Source organism: Mastigoproctus giganteus, chromosome 8 (assembly GCF_048544385.1).
Source record: "Mastigoproctus giganteus isolate SK-2022 chromosome 8, ASM4854438v1, whole genome shotgun sequence".
Lineage (NCBI taxonomy): Eukaryota > Metazoa > Arthropoda > Arachnida > Uropygi > Thelyphonidae > Mastigoproctus > Mastigoproctus giganteus.
The window spans coordinates 53,038,814-53,057,039 of NC_143582.1; the positions used below are offsets into that span (position 1 = coordinate 53,038,814).

The 18,226-nt window shown below is 37.2% G+C and overlaps 1 protein-coding gene across 1 annotated transcript in view; it reads right to left on the minus strand.

Annotated features, from left to right (window-relative positions):
* The window catches only part of LOC150081532 (midasin), a 1,449,634-nt gene that overhangs the window by 387,498 nt on the left and 1,043,910 nt on the right, over nt 1-18,226 (minus strand). Inside the window, exon 61 of the mRNA XM_090380238.1 lies at nt 8,628-8,888. Coding sequence (XP_090236364.1) covers nt 8,628-8,888 — 261 coding nt within the window. The remainder of the gene's footprint in view (nt 1-8,627; nt 8,889-18,226) is intronic.

Sequence of the window (18,226 nt, forward strand, 5' to 3'; positions counted from 1 at the left end):
GAGAAAGTAATACTCTTGATCTGGTTAACAGCAGTGATCATTCGTGTATTAAGAATTTGCAGATAAAGGAACCACTAGGTGCCAGTGATCACAGTGTACTGATGTGGGATTTACTTAAAGATTTAATTACCATCAGGGGTAAAGGAAAGGGTTTTTGTTTCCGTAAGGGTGAGTACAGTGGTCTGCGACAGTTTTTAAATTCTGTACAGTGGGATAAACTGATGATGTTACCAACAGTAAATTCTAAGTGGGAAGTATTCAAGGAAAGAATCGTGGATGTTACTTAAAGTTTCATACCTATTAAGAAATATTGTTAAAGGGTTTAGGCCTAAATGGTTATCTAATGAACTAATGAGACTCTTAATAGAGAAGAAAAATGCATGGAATGCATATAAATTATCAAGCGACTCAGAAGCCTATGGCAGATATAAGCTAGTCTGTAATCAGGTCACAAAGGAGGTTAGGCAGGCGAAGGCAGAATACGAGAAATCCTTGGCAAAAGATGCTAAGAAAAACAGCAAGGATTTTTTTACTTATATAAACTCTAAAAGGAAGGGGATGAATCTGATTGGTCCACTTGACATCGTTGGTTTGACTGTTGATGATCCTGCTCAGATAGCAAACAAACTGAATGAGTATTTTGCATCTACATTCACACGAGGAATTATTAAGGTTTGAAAATGGCAGAAGGTTATCAAATTGTAGCAGGATACTTAATGATTTTCTAATAACTGAAAGCAAAGTAGAGGAGAAATTGTTGAAGCTAAACATAAGAAAAGCACCTGGGGTGGATGGGATCTATCCAGTTATATTAAAGGAGGCGGCAAAGCAACTAAGCAAACCCTTAGCCATAATTATGAGAGCATCCTTGGATTCAGGGGAGGTCCCCACGGACTGGAGATGTGCAAATGTATCCCCAATTTACAAAGGGGGATCGAAGGGTGACAGGAGTAATTACAGACCAGTTAGTTTAACTTCTGTTCCGGGTAAAATAATGGAGTCACTGGTTAAAGATGCATTGCAGGATCATCCAGACTGCAGCAATAATTCAGACACAGCATGGGTTTGTTAAGGGAAAGACTTGTCTGACAAATTTGATAGGATATTATGATATGGTTACAAAGGAACTGGATGCAAAAAATAATTTTGATATCATATATTTGGATTTCAGGAAAGCTTTTGACACTGTTGCACATGGAAGACTATTGTACAAATTGGAGCAGAATGGTATTAAGGATAAGTTGCTACAATGGATAAAAGGATGGTTAAGTGGGAGAAGACAGAGGATGGTAATCAATGGGTGCTGCTCTTCTTGGACTAATGTTATTAGTGGAATCCCACAGGGTTCGGTGTTAGGTCCACTGTTGTTTTGTATATTTATCAATGATGTGGATGAAGGTATATCAGGCTTAATGTTGAAGTTTGCAGATGATACAAAGGTTGGCAGGGTTGTTAATGACAGTAATGGCAGTGTGCTACTGCAAAAGGATCTAGATAATTTGGGCAGATGGGCTAAGAAGTGGCAACTGAAGTTTAACCTTAACAAATGCAAAGTACTGCATATGGGTAGAAATAATCCCAGAGAAACGTACCAACTGTGTGGTACTACACTTAAGGTGGTAGAAAATGAAAAAGACCTGGGAGTAATTGTGCAGGCAGATATGATGTTTTCTGAGCAATGCAGACAGGCTGCCAGGGCAGGTCATGGGGTTTTGTCAATGATATATAGGAATTTTGCTAGCAGGGAGAAGGAGGTGATCGTCCCTCTGTATAAGGCAATGGTCAGGCCACGCCTTGAGAACTGCGTACAGGTCTGGAGGCCTCATTTTAGGAAGGATGTAGATTTACTTGAGCGTGTGCAGAGAAGGGCAACAAGATTGGTGGGGGAATGAAGGGATCCTCTTACCAAGAGAGCCTTAAGTTCTGCAAATTGCAGTGGCTGGAGACTAGGCACCTGCACGGTGATCTGATTGTGGTATATAAGGCCTTGAATAGGTTGATCATGCTGAATTCTGATGGGATCCTTCCACTTGTTCAGATTACGAACCTAAGGGGGCATAAATTCAAATTAAGAAAAGACAGATGTAGATTAGATGTGCGGAAATTTGCCTTTAGCCAGCGGGTGGTTAATTGCTGGAACTAACTTCCATCTGTCGTTGTGGAAGTTGATAGGTTGAATAACGTTAAGGAGGAACTGGACAGGCATTTGGAGGGAATGGTATGATTTTTTTTTTTTTTTTTTTTTGCTGATGCTGCATAAGCTCATACACTTGCTTTCTTGCATCAAATGCCATTGCTACTACTACTACTACTACTACAAGTAAATATAGACCTGTTAGTTTAACTTCTGTTCCCAGAAAATTAATGGAGGCACTGGTTAAAGAAGCACTGCAGGATCATCTAGACAAGAGTTCAGTTATAGCTCAAACACAGCATGGTTTTGTTAAGCGGAAGTCTTGTCTGACCAGTTTGATTGGATACTATGATGCAGTCATAAAAGAACTGGATTCAGGGAATAACTTTGATATTATATACTTGGATCTTAGAAAGGCTTTTGATACTGTTGCACATAGAAGAGTGCTGCACAAATTGGAGCAGTGTGGCATTGGAGGCAAATTGCTGCTATGGATAAAGGGGTGGTTGTGGGGGAGAAGACAGAGAGTGGTAATCAATGGACACTGCTCATTGTGGACTAATGTTATTAGTGGAGTCCCTCAGGGTTCAGTATTGGGTCCATTATTGTTTTCTGTATTTATAAATGATATTGATGATGGTATATCAAGCTTAATGTCCAAGTTTGCAGACGATACGAAGGTTGGCAGGGTTGTCAAGGACACTACTGACACTATGCTACTGCAACAGGATCTGGAAAGGTTGAGCAGATGGGCTGAGAGGTGGCAAATGAAGTTTAACATTGACAAATGTAAAGTACTGCATATGGGAAACAGCAACCCCAGAGCAACGTATCAACTCTGTGGTACTACACTGACAGTGGTAGAGAATGAAAGGGACCTGGGGGTGGTTGTGCAGGCAGATATGAAGTTTTCTGAGCAGTGCAGACGGGCTGCAAGAGTTGCTCATGGTGTATTGTTGATGATATATAGGAATTTTTCTAGCAGGGATAAGGAGGTCATTATTCCCTTGTATAAGGCAATGGTCAGGCCACACCTAGAGTACTGTATACAGGTCTGGAGGCCTCATTTCAAGAAGGATGTAGAGATGCTGGAATGAGTACAGAGAAGGGCAACAAGATTAGTGAATGGAACAAAGGGGTGCTCTTATGAAGAAAGGCTTAAGTTTTGCAAATTACAGTGTCTGGAGACTAGGCACCAGCGAGGTGATCTGATAGAGGTGTATAAAGCCTTGAATGGTTTGAGCATGCTCAATGCTGATGGGATTCTTCCCCTTGCTCAGAATAATCACCAGAGAGGGCATAAATTCAAATTGAGGAAAGACAGATGTAGGATAGACGTGAGGAAATTTGCCTTTAGCCAGCGGGTGGTCGGTTGGTGGAACAAACTTCCATCCCTTGTCGTGGAAGTTGACAGCCTAAATAAGTTTAAGGCTCAGCTGGACAGGTATTTCGAACGAACAGAGGGGTGAAGTGGAAGTCTTTATTTTTTATTTATTTATTTATTTATTTTATTTATTTATTTATTTATTTATTTATTTTTTTTTGGCTGATGCTGCATATGCTTGCTTTCTTGCATCAAATGCCTTTACTAATGCTAATCTAATTAAACAAATTATGAGAAAACATCAAGTGGCAGCGATATGGAATGCTGTCCTTAGAAGTACTGTTGATGGATGACAATGTCTCACCTCACAAATGTGAATTAACCACACAGAATTGACCTTACAGATGTGAAGTGGCCAAACTGTGGTTCAAGTCTTTGTTACATCCACCTTATTCACTTAATATGGTCCCATCTAACTTTTATTTGTAAGGAAAATTGAAACATCATCTTTGTGGATTACATTTTGTGGACAATGAACAACTGAAACACACAGTGATTGAGTGGTTTGATGAGCAAAATTCTACAAGGAGGGGATTTTTAAAATTGAAACACAGATGGGAAAAAATGAATTACTGTGTGTTGTGATTGCATAGAGAAGCCCTAACATGTTGTTTGAATTTCATGAATCTGGGATTATAGGAACTACCGTATTTTCCGGCTTATAAGATGCACGGGCATACAAGACGCACCCTAGTTTTGGCCACATATTTTGGAAACAATAATAACCCTTCTATTATCCTTCAATACGGTTTACGGTGAAACTAAGAAGCAATCTTTTACTGACTGATGTAAACAAATATGGAGCCGACCGGGCTAGCCGAGTGGGTAAAGTACCTGCCCGGCAACCCAAAGGTCGCGGGTTCGATTCCCGCCTCGGGCTTGGATCAAAGTACTGCAAAAACCTTAGGAGGTGCAATATGGCCACAGAAGCCGATGCGCCAACAACTACCAAATCAAAAAAAAAAAAAAAAAAAACAAATATGGTGACATGGTAATATATTTTTCTGGTAATACGGTAATATATTTTTCTGGTAATATGGAAATATATTTTTCTAAAAATAATGGTATACGCTTGGATAAATGTTCAACCAATAATGAAATGTTTGTTTCTGAAAAAAGCTGACAGAAATAATGTAACAGAAATTCTTACTCACCCTAAGACAAATATGGGCTTCACTTTCTCTTTGTAAAAGACGGTTGGAATTGAAAAATCCCGATCCAGTCTAATTAGCCAGCCATATCATGAAAGTGCGAGATCATATTAGGCAGATTTCAACAAATTTTTCAACAACATACCACGAAAAAAAGATTACTGGTATGTATTGTTGCCATAGATTGTAACCACTGATAATTGTTAAAAATATATTTCAACAGCTAAATCTTAAGTAAAATTGGTGTGAATTTCAAAGGGAAGTTTCAGAACTCAGTTTACCGGCACTGTGTCATCGAAAATGCATTGCCAGTAGTCTTTAGGCGTAATCTGACATTGACCATATAAGATGCAGGGTGATTTTCCGAGTATTTCTTAGCGAAAAAAACCGTGTCTTATAAGCTGGAAAATACGGTATACGTTTTACAAAATTTTTGAATGCCCCTCATAGTATCAAAATGTACATCATCACCTGTTTGTGCACTTAAAGGTACATAACTGCTCTACAACATTAAATTTTCTCTGGCAGACATACCTTGGTCTTGTTCCATCATATTTTTTTTTTGCACAATATATTTCCCTTTTGCTTGGCAGTAAAGTAACTGACAATAACTATTTTCTGTGGGACAATCACTTTCTGCTTTTGAGGATGTCACTGTATTATCTGATTACTACTCAAATTTATGAAGTTTCAGCAACATACAAATCCCATTTCTTTATATGGATTGAGCAGTTTCTGAACTCTGCCTTTTTATACAGAAAACCTGTGGTTACCCAAGAAGTTTCCACACAGCCATTTGAAAGCCTACCATGCTTTTAGTTCTAATGCACTGGTACATTTTTCTAAGTTTCACCTTGCAGAAGTTCTCTTATTCGAGGCCCCACAAATGTTCCCTCTTTCACAGCACTGATCTTTGGAGATTTCATACTTAAGTAATAAAATCCTCTCAAATTCACCTTAACAATTGCTTATGCTTCATTAGGCCAAAACTTATATGAATAGGTGTAAGGAAAATCTTCAATAGACCCACAAAACATACCACAAACTACTTGTTCTGGGCTCATGTGTGCTAGGAGTCCAGTCAACTCTGGTGTAATGGTCTGAAGTAGAATAGCTGTTGTATAGGCAGAGGAAACAACAATATTTTGCAAATCCTCCTCGCAGGCCTATTAACAAAATGATTTTGAGGTCACCACAGACATTCCACTGATCAGTGCAGTATTTGAATTGCTTTGAATAGTGTCTTCATGTTATAGTATGTCACCTTTAGATGAACAGAATGGGCAATAGGGAAGGATACTTTCCTTATTTCTTCCTGAAATACACAAGAACAGTTTTCCCACTTCACTGTCAGAAGTCAATGTAGAGGCAAATTTTTAATCTTTTTTTTCTGACAATTCTCTAAAACTCCATTGATATCATGGCAGAAGCAGAACTAACCATTTACTGCAAAGAATGTCTCCAAAACTTGGTTTCTTTTAAAATAGTGAGAAACTTTGATGTTCTTCTTAATCAAGTGTTTCTGCTTTAGTTTCGTTGCAAGAAGTTTGGCTTTATTTTATCTTTGGAGAGGGCTAGATCTTTAAGGGGGGGGGGAGCCATTCAATTGAACTTGGATCATCAACTCTGGCTCCTATGTCTCTTAACAACTGTACCTTCATTGCATTCCCATACTCTATACTGTCACCACAAGGGATTGGTCTCATCGCTGAGAATCCAGTTACAGTGTCATTACAAAAGTTGCAATCACCATCATGGTCATTTAGCTTCCCACATATTATGGGTAGGGTAAACAGAACTGACTTTTTCTTTCTGGCCACCTAGATGACCAGAAAAAGACCTAGAATGCAGTTAAAATGTAGCTAGTAAACTTTCCAAATATCTGATGTGACTGTATGCCATTGTGATTTAGTTAGGAAGAAGCTCCCACTCCCTCACCCCACACACACATATACCAGAACTGGTTAGGGTAATTTTCACACTTTGAAGGAATGGCGATGAATATGTTTCAGTAATTCTTTGGATCTTACCTGAAACAATTTATAATCAAATAATTAAATTGTGAAATATATTTGATGTAATTCAAATAATTACATCAAATATGATTGTATAACAACAATAATAAATAAACAATAAGTATGTTCACAGAGCTTAGCTGAATAACTATATGAATGGTATAATCAATCCGATCACATTCATGAAATCAATCTCATCATAAAAATCAAGCATGCTAGAAGAAAACTGAACACAGATTTGGAATCCATATCAAAATATTTAGCTAATGCACTTTTTTTCTTCTTTTTTCTAATCATGTCTGTAAGCCTGTGTAATCATAAATTTTCTGTTATTGAAAACAGCGCTACAAATTTCAAATAGAGGAGCACCGAGTATAACAAGCAGTGTAAATTTTTAGTAAAATTTTAAGGTACAAAAAGTTAACTTATTCTTAGAAAAAGTACTGTATATTTTTTTCTATTAAATTAGATCTTTTTAATTTAATAAAGACAAGTTAAAACATTAAGGAAATATTAATGTTCTATTCAGAAAATGAAGGGCGCCTCCGTAGCCAGGTGAGCAGGAGCAACAGTGTGTAGCACATGCTTTTTGATTAGACCGGGGTTCGAGCCCGTGACCACCAAATATGGAGGATGCGGAAAGGTCAGGGAATGACCACCACATATAATAAAATAAATTTTCTGTTTATACTCCGGGACGACCAAACGGTCAGAAGAGTTCCAAGATAGCCAGAATACAAGAAACAGCACCGTATTCAGCAGTCACGGGCTAGAACCCCGGTCACTCAAGGCACGTGTACTTATGCACCCGCGCGCCTGACCACTAGATCCCCGGAGCAACATGGCCCTAGTTGCTAATGCTCCTAAAAATCAAACAAACAAACAACAACAACAATCAGAAAATGAATCACTGAAATGGTTCCTAACTATGCATAATTTCATTTAGTATATTAAAACAAAAATTACTGTCACATACTGTTATTGCTTATGGTAGACTATTAAAAAACTCATGTGCTTATTAAAATCTGTAATTTATTTTACATTTACCTACTTTCCAGCACCAACTATAAATGTATATCGTTCTATAATGCTTGAGAGTGGGATAAAAACTTATATAACATATGCAAATCAAAAACCTTGTGAAGTTTGGTTCTAATAAAATGAAATTTATTGTGTTTATAAAACTGCTTTTCAGGAATTGTTAAATGGCAAACAAGGAATTTCTTTTAGCTGCACACTGCCCTCATCAATGCTATCAGTTTACTTTTGTTTTCCAGTCACTTCTAGTTTACGTATTTCTACAAACATTTTGTGTCCATGTGACTGATTTTTGTTTATCTTGTCCATAATTCTATTTTCAAATTCAAGTTCCATAGTTTGAAATTCTCTTTTTTTCAAAATGGCCTCAAACTTGCTGATTATGTGAATCAGCAAGTGTTAATAATGTGAAGTCATCAGAAAAGCTTGTTATTAGAAACTAAATTGTACACATTAAAAAGACTGGATTTGAGAGAGTCCTGTATATTATTTCTATTAATTCCATGTTTTTAATTCAACAGAGATCAGTTTAAAAAACAGATAAAGAAAATAGTAAGTTCTGAAATTTCAGAAATCAATCACAAATGATTTCTAGCTGAGCACCATTTCATTTTTTAGATTTTAACAAACATTACTGTCACATACTATTATTATTAACAGTAGACTACTATAAAATCACAAATGCTTATTAAATTTATGTTTTTTTTTACATTTACCCACTTTTCAGGACCAACTATAAATGTCCATAGTTCTATGATATTAGTTTGAGAATGGGATATATGATGATATATAATACTTGCAAATCAAAAATCTCCTAATTAAAAACCTTAAAGTTTGGTTATCATTTTGTATATATTAAAACATTAAAAAAAACAAAACAAAAAAAAAAAAAAAAAAACAACTACCTGTTCTATTCCTAATAAGAATGGAACAACCAAGTCACGGTAGAGTGAATAGGTAATACCAAGTTTATGAGCAAAGTTTATTTGAGAATCTTTCCACTTCTTTAATTCACGGAGGTCACTGTCTATTCTATTAGGAATTAAATGAGCTTTTCTTGTTAATGCTTCTCTATGCTGTTCCAGCTTAGTAACCATATCAAACACATAGGTAGGGGATCCAAATGTTGCTAAGTAATTTTGAACTTCATTAACCAATTCATCAAACTGAAAGGAAAATAAAATAATATTTTTATATATATATATATATATATATCAGGAAATGAAGTCATAGGAATAACAATTGACTAACTGCAGAAATAAAATAAAAGAATAATAAGGCAACTATGTTTTTTATTTATTCTTTTAGCAAAGTAAGAAAGATACTATTTGACATCATCTTTTAAATTTTTTTTTCAGTGATATAATAAAAACAATAAAAAACATTACTAGGCTAGGAAAAAATTCCTCTTTTATATCAATTGCCTTTACTCTGCCTAAAACCATTAGCAATGCCTGTTTTAGCAGAAGCAATTCAAGTAAGAAATGGATCAGTGGGCCCGTCTCAAAAAAACTGGCTCGTATACAGTGGCAAGCTCAGGTGAGAAGGCCACTTCATCCCTCTAATGCTGAAATCAGGTGCTGTGGTACCTTCAAGTTCTAAAACCACTCATACTGCAGTTAGCAACTAATGAACTACAGTAAACTAAATCTTCTTAATCAGTGAATATGAGAAAAAGACAGGGTAAAAAAGGATTTGGGTCTGAGCATGCTATGTTATGAAAAGCTGGCTCTTTAGTTTTCTGTGCGCAGAAACTTTTTGTGGAACCTACTTTTTGGCCAAATGTATAAATTGTTTTAAAGTTTCATTGGCTAGTGGTATTTGAAAAGGGACTGAAATTTCTGAATGAATGAATAATTTTTTATGGTGCAAGGGCCATGATGTGCGAGTCCAAAAAAAAAAAAAAAAAAAAAATACAGCAAGCACCGGTTATAGTGTTCACTGGTTAGAATCAGCCACTTTATAGAATCAAATTTCGAAGAACCAATTCAAATCAATAAAATGTACTACACTTTCATCATTAATTAGAATCACATCTTCTGTTATAAGAATCAATTTTGAACACCTTTGTGATATTTTTCTAAAGCACATTTCTGGAAGCCACATTTCTAGAAGTTACAATCATAAAACAATTAATTATTTGCAGTTTTCAGTTTATTGGGCTTATTTGTTTGTACAATCTGTTATAAATGGGTAGCAAACTCGATCTTATTGCATTTATGAAAATACCGATAACTGGAATTCTGTGTTTTTATGTTATTACGTACAATTGTGTCTCCCCATCACTGACATCTTCAATGATATAAAAAAAAAACATAAATCAATTTTCAGAATCTGCTCCTTGTTCCTATATTTACACTTTGTAAACTTTTTACTCTGTATCTCACTTGCACGTGTCATGTTAGTTCCAATTTGAGGGTGACGTGTGCTTTGTTATTGAGTGACACTTAACTTTTTTACTGTGTTTTAAATTTTACTACCACAAAGAAAAATTTCAGTGAATGGGAAGAGTGAATTTGAGTTTAAAAGATAAGTTACGAATTATAAAAACATATGACAAATTAAACTTAAGTAATATGTCTTCAAGGGAAGCAGCAGTAAAATTAGGAGTGCCTTAGTCACTTTTATCAAAATTATTAAAATCATGTCATAAATTAAACACTAATGAGATTAGTGAAACCAGAAAAGGAAGTATGAAGGGAAATACCAAACAGTAAATAATGCTGGCCTGTTTGGTTCAAACAGGCCAGCATTATTTAATGCACCAATCAATGGCAGCATTCTTCTTCAAAAAGCTAATGATTTTGCTGAAAAACTACACAAAAAGTTTAAGGTGAATGACAGATGGCTGACATGATGGAAAGTGAGGCATGATATTGTGAGGCATGACCAGCTGAAAACTGGTTGAAAAACTCTTAGCAAAATGTGTTAAGAACTTATAATCCGGAAGATATTTTTAATACAGATGAAACAGGGTTGTACTACAAGGCTATCCCAGGCCACTGCATGAATTTTAAAAAGTCCTCTGCATCTGCAGGAAAGAAGATCAAAGACAGAATTACAGTTCATTTAACATGCAACATGATGGGAACAATCAAGATAAAGCTGTTAGGTACAGGCAAGAGTATATTGGCTAGATGTTTTAAAGGAGTAAAACAACTTCCTGTTGAATATGCCAATAATGCCAATGCTTGGATGACAGCTTCTTTATTTGAACATTATCTTGTAAATGGGATTTGCAATTGGCTAAGGGAAAAAAAAAAAAAAAAAATGAACTGGTTTTGGACAGCTGCCCAGCTCATCCAAAGTTGACTTTCAAAAGCATTGAATTAGTTTTTCTACCTTCAAATACCACATCACTGACTCAACCTCTTGACTAGGGAATAATAAAAACCTTTAAAACCTTTTACAGATTGGATATGAGGTAAAGAATCATCCAGTGTACAGATGATGGTGTGGGAACATCATCCGATATTGCAAACCAGATAACTGTTCTAGATGCACTTCATGTGACAATGAGTGTCTGGAATGAAGATTCTGAAACCTGCATTAGCAACCGTTTCAAAAAATTTGGATTAATTATTCATAATGGTCAACAAAGTCACGGTACTGATTACGTTGAAAAGCCTGAACAGGAGTTCAATGATTGGGTGGACATAGACGGCAATCTACAAGTTACAACAACTTTAACAGATGAAGAAATTGCCCAGTCTGCTACTCATAATTTCAAAAAGGAGAAGAAAAATGAAGATGAAACAAAACAAATTCCAGTTACAAAATGGCAAACTCATGGAGCTGTTGTGAGGAGAGCGTTGGAAGAAACTGGTGCAAGCAATTGTGAATACAGACTGTTATACAATATTGAAAAGACTTTATAGCGATAACTTAAAGCAATCTAAAAAAAGTGATTATTTTAAATTATAATCATATTACAAAGTGTTATGTTTAATTAATATGTATATTAATTAAGCTATGTACATCAGTAAAAATTTATTTTTATTTTGCTAACCTATGGATAATATTTTTCCCGATTTTGATTTAATTGGTAATAAAGTGTAAATTTGTGCTTTATATCTTTATTTTTATAGCCTGTAGATAATATTCATTTTTTTTTTTTTTTTTTTTTTATTTCGTATGATGTGATCAATACACGAAGGAAACAGTTTTTTCTTGCTTCCTTCGTGTATCGTGGCCGGGATATCCAACCAACCGGTTGGTTCGGCACCATCGTGATATCCAGCCCGTGGCGGGAATCGAACCCGCGACCTTTGGGTTGCCAGGCAGGCGCTTTACCTACCCGGCTAGCCCGGTCGGCATAATATTCATTGATTTTCACTTATTAGAACTGCCGTTTATTAGAATCAAAATTCAATTTGCAAACATGATCACTATAACTAGTGCTTACTTTATATTACATCATCATCAGCCATTTTCAATCCACTGCAGGATGAAGGCCTCTCCAGCAACTTTCCAGTTCCTTCTGTTTTGAGCACTGGCCATCCATTTACTACCCACAAACTCATGAATTTCATCTATCCATCTCCGCATTTGTCTTCCAGGATTTCTTCTAGCCCCTCTTGGGTACCATTCTGTTATTTTCTTAGTCCGTCTGTCATAATGTCTTCGAGTTATGTGTCTAGCCCAAACCATTTTAGTTCTTTAGTTTTGATAAGAATGTCCTTTACTTGAGTTTGCTGCCTAATCCATGTGTTTCTCTTCTTATCTAACAGTCTGATTCCCAATATAATTCGTTCCATTCTTCGCTGTGTAGTTCTCAGCTTCTCTTCCTTTCTTTTGGTGGAATACTCCCCACCATGACTTATGGAAGTTTCACTTCCATAAGTCATGGTGGGGAGTATACATTGGTTCATTATTTTACGTTTCAGACAAATTGGGATATTGCTCCCTAGTATGTGACTATATTTCCTGAATGCCATCCATCCAATATTTATTCTTATCTTGACTTCCAGCCATTTATCATTATTACAGCTAATGACTTGTCCCAGGTAAGTATATGACTCCACCTTTTCAATTACTGCTCCTTCAATCATTATTTCCCTTTCTGTGGCATACTTGTTCATCATTACTTTTGTTTTAGCCATATTCATCTTTAGTCCTAAATCCTTACTAACTGTGCATAACTGATTAAGATTTTCCTCTAATTCTTTTGGATCGTGGCTTATGACCACAATGTCATCTGCAAATCGTAAATGGTTTAGGTACTCTCCGTTCACATTGACTCCTTTCTGCGACCAGTCTAATCTTCTGAAAGCTTCCTCAAGGGCAGCAGTAAACAGCTTCGGATGTATTGTGTCTCCTTGTCGAACTCCTTTCTCAATTTTAAATTTCCTACTGTCTTTGTCTAGTCTAATAAAGGAGGTAGCACTCTCATATATTTTCTTCAAAATCATAATATGTGGGGTATCTATGCCTTGTCTTTCTAGTGCCCGAAACATTGCCTTATGCTGTATAGAGTGAAATGCCTTTTCATAATACACAAATGCCAGGCATAATGGTGTTTTATTTTCCTTTCCTTTCTCCATTAGCTGTGATATTACGTGAAGGTGATCCATAGTTGAGAATCCTGTCCTAAAGCTAGCTTGCTCTTTTGGTTGATTCTCATCAAGTATTCTTTCTAATCTGTTAGTAATGACCCTTGTGAACGACTTGTAGATGTGGGATAACAAGCTAATTGGTCTATAATTTCCAATTTTTGATTTATCTCCTTTCTTATGCAGCAAAACTATGATTACATTATTCCACTGCTTAGGCGTCATACCTTTTCGAATGCACTTTGTGAAGAGCCTTGAGAGTTTCTGTGTTATGTCTCTTCCTCCCAATTTTAACAACTCTACAGTAACTTCACCTTCCCCCGAGGCTTTCTGATTCTTCATTTCCTTCAATGCATATTCTACCTCATCAGAAAGAATATTGGGTATGTCATATGTGTTGCTACTTTGCAATCCATCTTCCTCACTGCTGGCACATTCCCTCGCTCCTTGTATAATTCTCTATAGTAGTCTTCTTCTATTTGAATTATGCCCTCTCTGCTGTTTATAAGTACACCATTGCTATTCTTCAGTTTCGGTATCATTTGTCTTTCTGTATTACTGCTCATGGCTGCTGATTTAAATCCTTTGTTTTCCCTTAATGCTTGTTCTACTTTTCTTGTGTTAAATCTTCTTACGTCCTCTCTGAGTCTCTTTCTAATGGCTTTGCATAACTCAGCATACTCAATTTTCTCCCTGTCAGTGTTTTTCTTGCTCTTCATTTGTCGTCTTCGGTTCATCATGACAAGTGTTTCTTGACCAATTTTTTCTTCTTTGGATTTCTTTTTCCCTATAGGTTTTTTGGGCTTTATCACTTTCAGAAAGTTATAATATTCCTCGTCGATATCTTGGTCCTGAGCAGTCTGCAGAAGCTCAAACTTGTTCTTAAGTTCCAGTACATACTGCTTTTTCTCCTCTTCTGTTATCTCAAAGACCTTTGTATTATTTACTCGAGTCAGTTTTTTCCTTTCCTACATCTATATCAAGTGCACATCTTACCATTCTGCGATCACTTCCAACATTTACCTTATTCAGGACGGTAACATCATTCACAATATATCTTCTGTTAGTGAGGATGAAGTCGATTTCATTAGTTGTTAATCCATTTGGACTCTTCCATGTCCGCTTTCTGTTCACCCTTTTCTTGAAAAAAGTGTTTATTACTGACAGTCCTTGAGAATCTGCAAATTCCACAGGTCTTTCACCTCTTTCATTTCTTTCACCAATTCCAAAATTTCCTATAGTACTCCATTCTACGCTGTTTTCTCTTTTTCCAACCTTAGCATCGAAGTCCCCCATAATAATAGTGTAGTGGGTTTTCTGCTCATCTAGAAGACTCTCAATTTCGGTGTACATTTCTTCAACCTCTTCATCATCATGGCTCGATGTTGGTGCATAAACCATTATAACCTTTAGCTTGTATCTCTTAGAAATCTTGAGTATTAGTCTTGACACCCTTGGTGATGTGCTTTTGAATTCCAAAATATTGTTTTTTAAATCTTTATGGACCAGAAACCCAACTCCACCTTCACTCCTTTCACTGTTTCCATTGGTGTACAGCAGATTTCCACTTGATAAACTTATAAGTGATTAATTTCTTCTTTTTGTTTCAGCCAAACCGATGATATTCCAATTCACATTTTCTAATTCCTCTTCCAGCTCTAATATCCTGTCTTCACCGATGAGTGATCTTACGTTATAACAGGCCAAGTTCAGTTTCCGTGCACGGCAGCCTGGTCGTACCCAGAGATTATTAGCACTCTCTGCTTCCACTCTGATCGTCTCGCTGCCGTAAGAGGGGGAGTGAAAGCTGCTGGGGACTGAGGGCCATTTGTTTTGTTGTGCTGTCATATGAGGTTTGGCCAGCTCTAATCAAGAAGCGTGTGCTATGCACTTCTGCTCCTTCCCACCTAGCTACGCACCTTCAAGAAGTGCCTGACAGAAAAATATCATCAGAGACTAAGAAGCCTGCTGAAAGCAAAACTGAACGGAGGGAATACAATGAAAGCCATAAACACCTATGCAGCTCCAGTACTAACATAACAGATTCAGAGTCATAGATTGGAGTAACACCGAGCTAGAAGATATCATGCGAAAGACAAGGACAATGATGATCATGAGTGGCCAACAGCACCCGAAGTCAGCAGTGGAGAGAAAAAAACAATACCTCGGAGAGAGGGTGGAAGGGGCTCGATAGACCTGATAGAACAACAGAAAACAGCGATAGTTAATCTGAAGGAGTACTTCGAGAAAAACACAGCACCACTCCACCAGGTCATAAGGAAGATGACCTGGTGGAGTGGTATACCTCACTCAACCTAAGCGAGGACACCCTTCCCACCCAGATGGTACAAGAAACGAAGTTAGAAAGATGGGCAAAGAAGACACTCCATGGCAGACACTACAATGACCTCCATCAAGATCACATCGATAACACTGCTTCCAATGCATGGCTCACAAGCGGGATGCTCTTCCCTGAGACTGAAGGATTCATGCTGGCCATCCAAGACCAGGTAATCAACACTAGAAACTAGAGAAAATACATAGCAAAGGAGGCCGAAATGTCAGATGACACATGTCGACGATGCCACCTGGCTTCGGAAACAATCCAATACATCATCGCAGGGTACAAGCCGATCTCCCAGACTGAGTACACTCATAGACACGACCAGGTAGCCAGGATAATACATCAGAAGCTAGCAAGGAAATACCAGTTGACCAAAGAAAGTATACCATACTACAAGTATGAACCCCAGGCAGTACTAGAGACCCGAACCCACATGCTGTACTGGGACCGCGCCATAATAACGGATAAGACCATCCCGCACAACAGACTGGACATAACCCTTGTGGACAAGATGGAAAAAGCTATCTACATGATTGACATAGCGGTACCGAACACTAGCAATGTCCAGAAAACCCATGAGGAAAAAATTAGGAAGTACACGAACCTGTTGTTGTTGTTATTTGGTTTTTAGGAACATTAGCAACTAAGGCCATATTGCTCCGGGAATATGCGGTGGTCATTCCCTGACCTTTCCACATTCTTTGTATTTGGTGGTGATGGGCTCGAACCCCGGTCTAATCAAGACGCGTGTGCTATGCACTTCTGCTCCTTCCCACCTGGCTACGGAGGCGCCACACACGAACCTGAGACATGAGATCAAGGAAATGTGACATATGCAAGAAGTATCAACCATCCCAATCATTGTGTCAACCACTGTTACGGTACCAAACACTCTACATAGCAGCCTAGCAGCAATAGGTCTCCCAGAGAACACCTACAAGGAACTTCAGAAAGTCGAAATCCTGAACACCTGTAGGATAGTCAGAGATTAACTCAACCGACAGTAACACCAGACATTACAACCACCCTGTGTACTTGGTAGCAGTACCCATCACGGAGTGGAATCCCCCAATCAGGGAGAAATAATACATAAGAGCAACAACAATAATAATAATCAGTTGGTCCCACTGTATAGAATTTAAAAAATCTCTGAGACCACTATAGTCACCCTTAAGAAAGCAAATACCCCTCCCTTTACCTCTGATGGTAGTTAAATCGTTAAGTCAATCTGATCACTGCCACTCAGTGGTTCCTTTATCTGTAAATTCTTAATGCACAAATAATCACTGCTGATAATCAGATAAAGAGTAATACTCCCACCGGTTGCCCCTCGAACATGTATTTTGACTGCATACATCTTTCCTAAAGAGAAGCAATGGTGGCTTATGAGCAGCAACGTAAAGACTATGTGCTGGTGATGTTCTAAAGGCACAAAATGCAATCCTCGATGCACTGTTTTGAATATAAGAGTGTACAAGCTAGCAAAGTACACTCTTTCTGGCTGAATCATAGATAGAAGTTCAATAAACTAGATGAGATCACTGAAGCAGGGAGGTGGATCTGCTCTCCAAAACAGGACATAAAATTCTGAGTATGTTCAACTTTTTGAGAGAGGAAGCATGTACATTTTTAAAATTATCTAAAAATTTAATTTATTGTTAAAGATTAATCCTAGAAATCAACTGGCATTAATGACAGAGATGAGGAAGTTGGAAATTTGAAGATCAGGATCCACAAGAAGCTTATACAGGAACTCCCTGACTTACGAAAATTTGACTTTACGTCAGTTTTTCCCAGCTGGTGCAAACTTAAAAAAATTGTGGAAACATATTTTGCATCCAGTAGGAAAACAGTGAAACGGTGCTATTATGGTGAAATGTGTTCCCCTTCACTGAAATCGTCAATCATATAAAAAACAAATTTTCAGAAATGTCGCTTCATTCCTATTTATGTATTACAATGATGAAAAGCAACCAACGAAAAGTGCAAGTGGTGGAAGTGCTAGGAAACAAAACAAAGTTTGATTTAGAAATGAAGATGATTAATTCAAAAGCAGGACACAGTTTGTCATCTGTTGCAAGTGAATTAGGTCTCACTGCCTCAACAGTGAATACTATTTTAAGGACAGTGCACATATAAAAGAACATGTCAAAGGATCAACGCACTTAAGATCAACAGCAATCACAAAACAGCGTTCAGGTACTATATCGAAGATGGAACAGCTGTTAATAATATGGATCAAAAATCAGATTCAGAAGCGAGTGCCCCTGAGTCTAAAGACCATTCAAGCAAGAGCAACAAGTATTTATAAAGATATTAAGGATAGATATGGCAAATCCTAACCCAAGTTCATGACAAGCAATAGGTGGTTTAATAGGTTCAAGCATCGCGCTCGTTTCCACAACATTAAAGTATGTGGTGAAGTCACCAGTGCCAAATCTGCAGCTGCAGAGAAATCTTGTGATGCGTTGGAAAAAATTATTGATGAAGGCGGCTATTCAATGCAGCAAATTTTTAATGTTGATGAGACTGCTCTGTATTGGAAAAAAAAAAAATGCCGGATCGAACATACACTGCCAAACAGGAAAATACAATGCCAGGTTTCAAG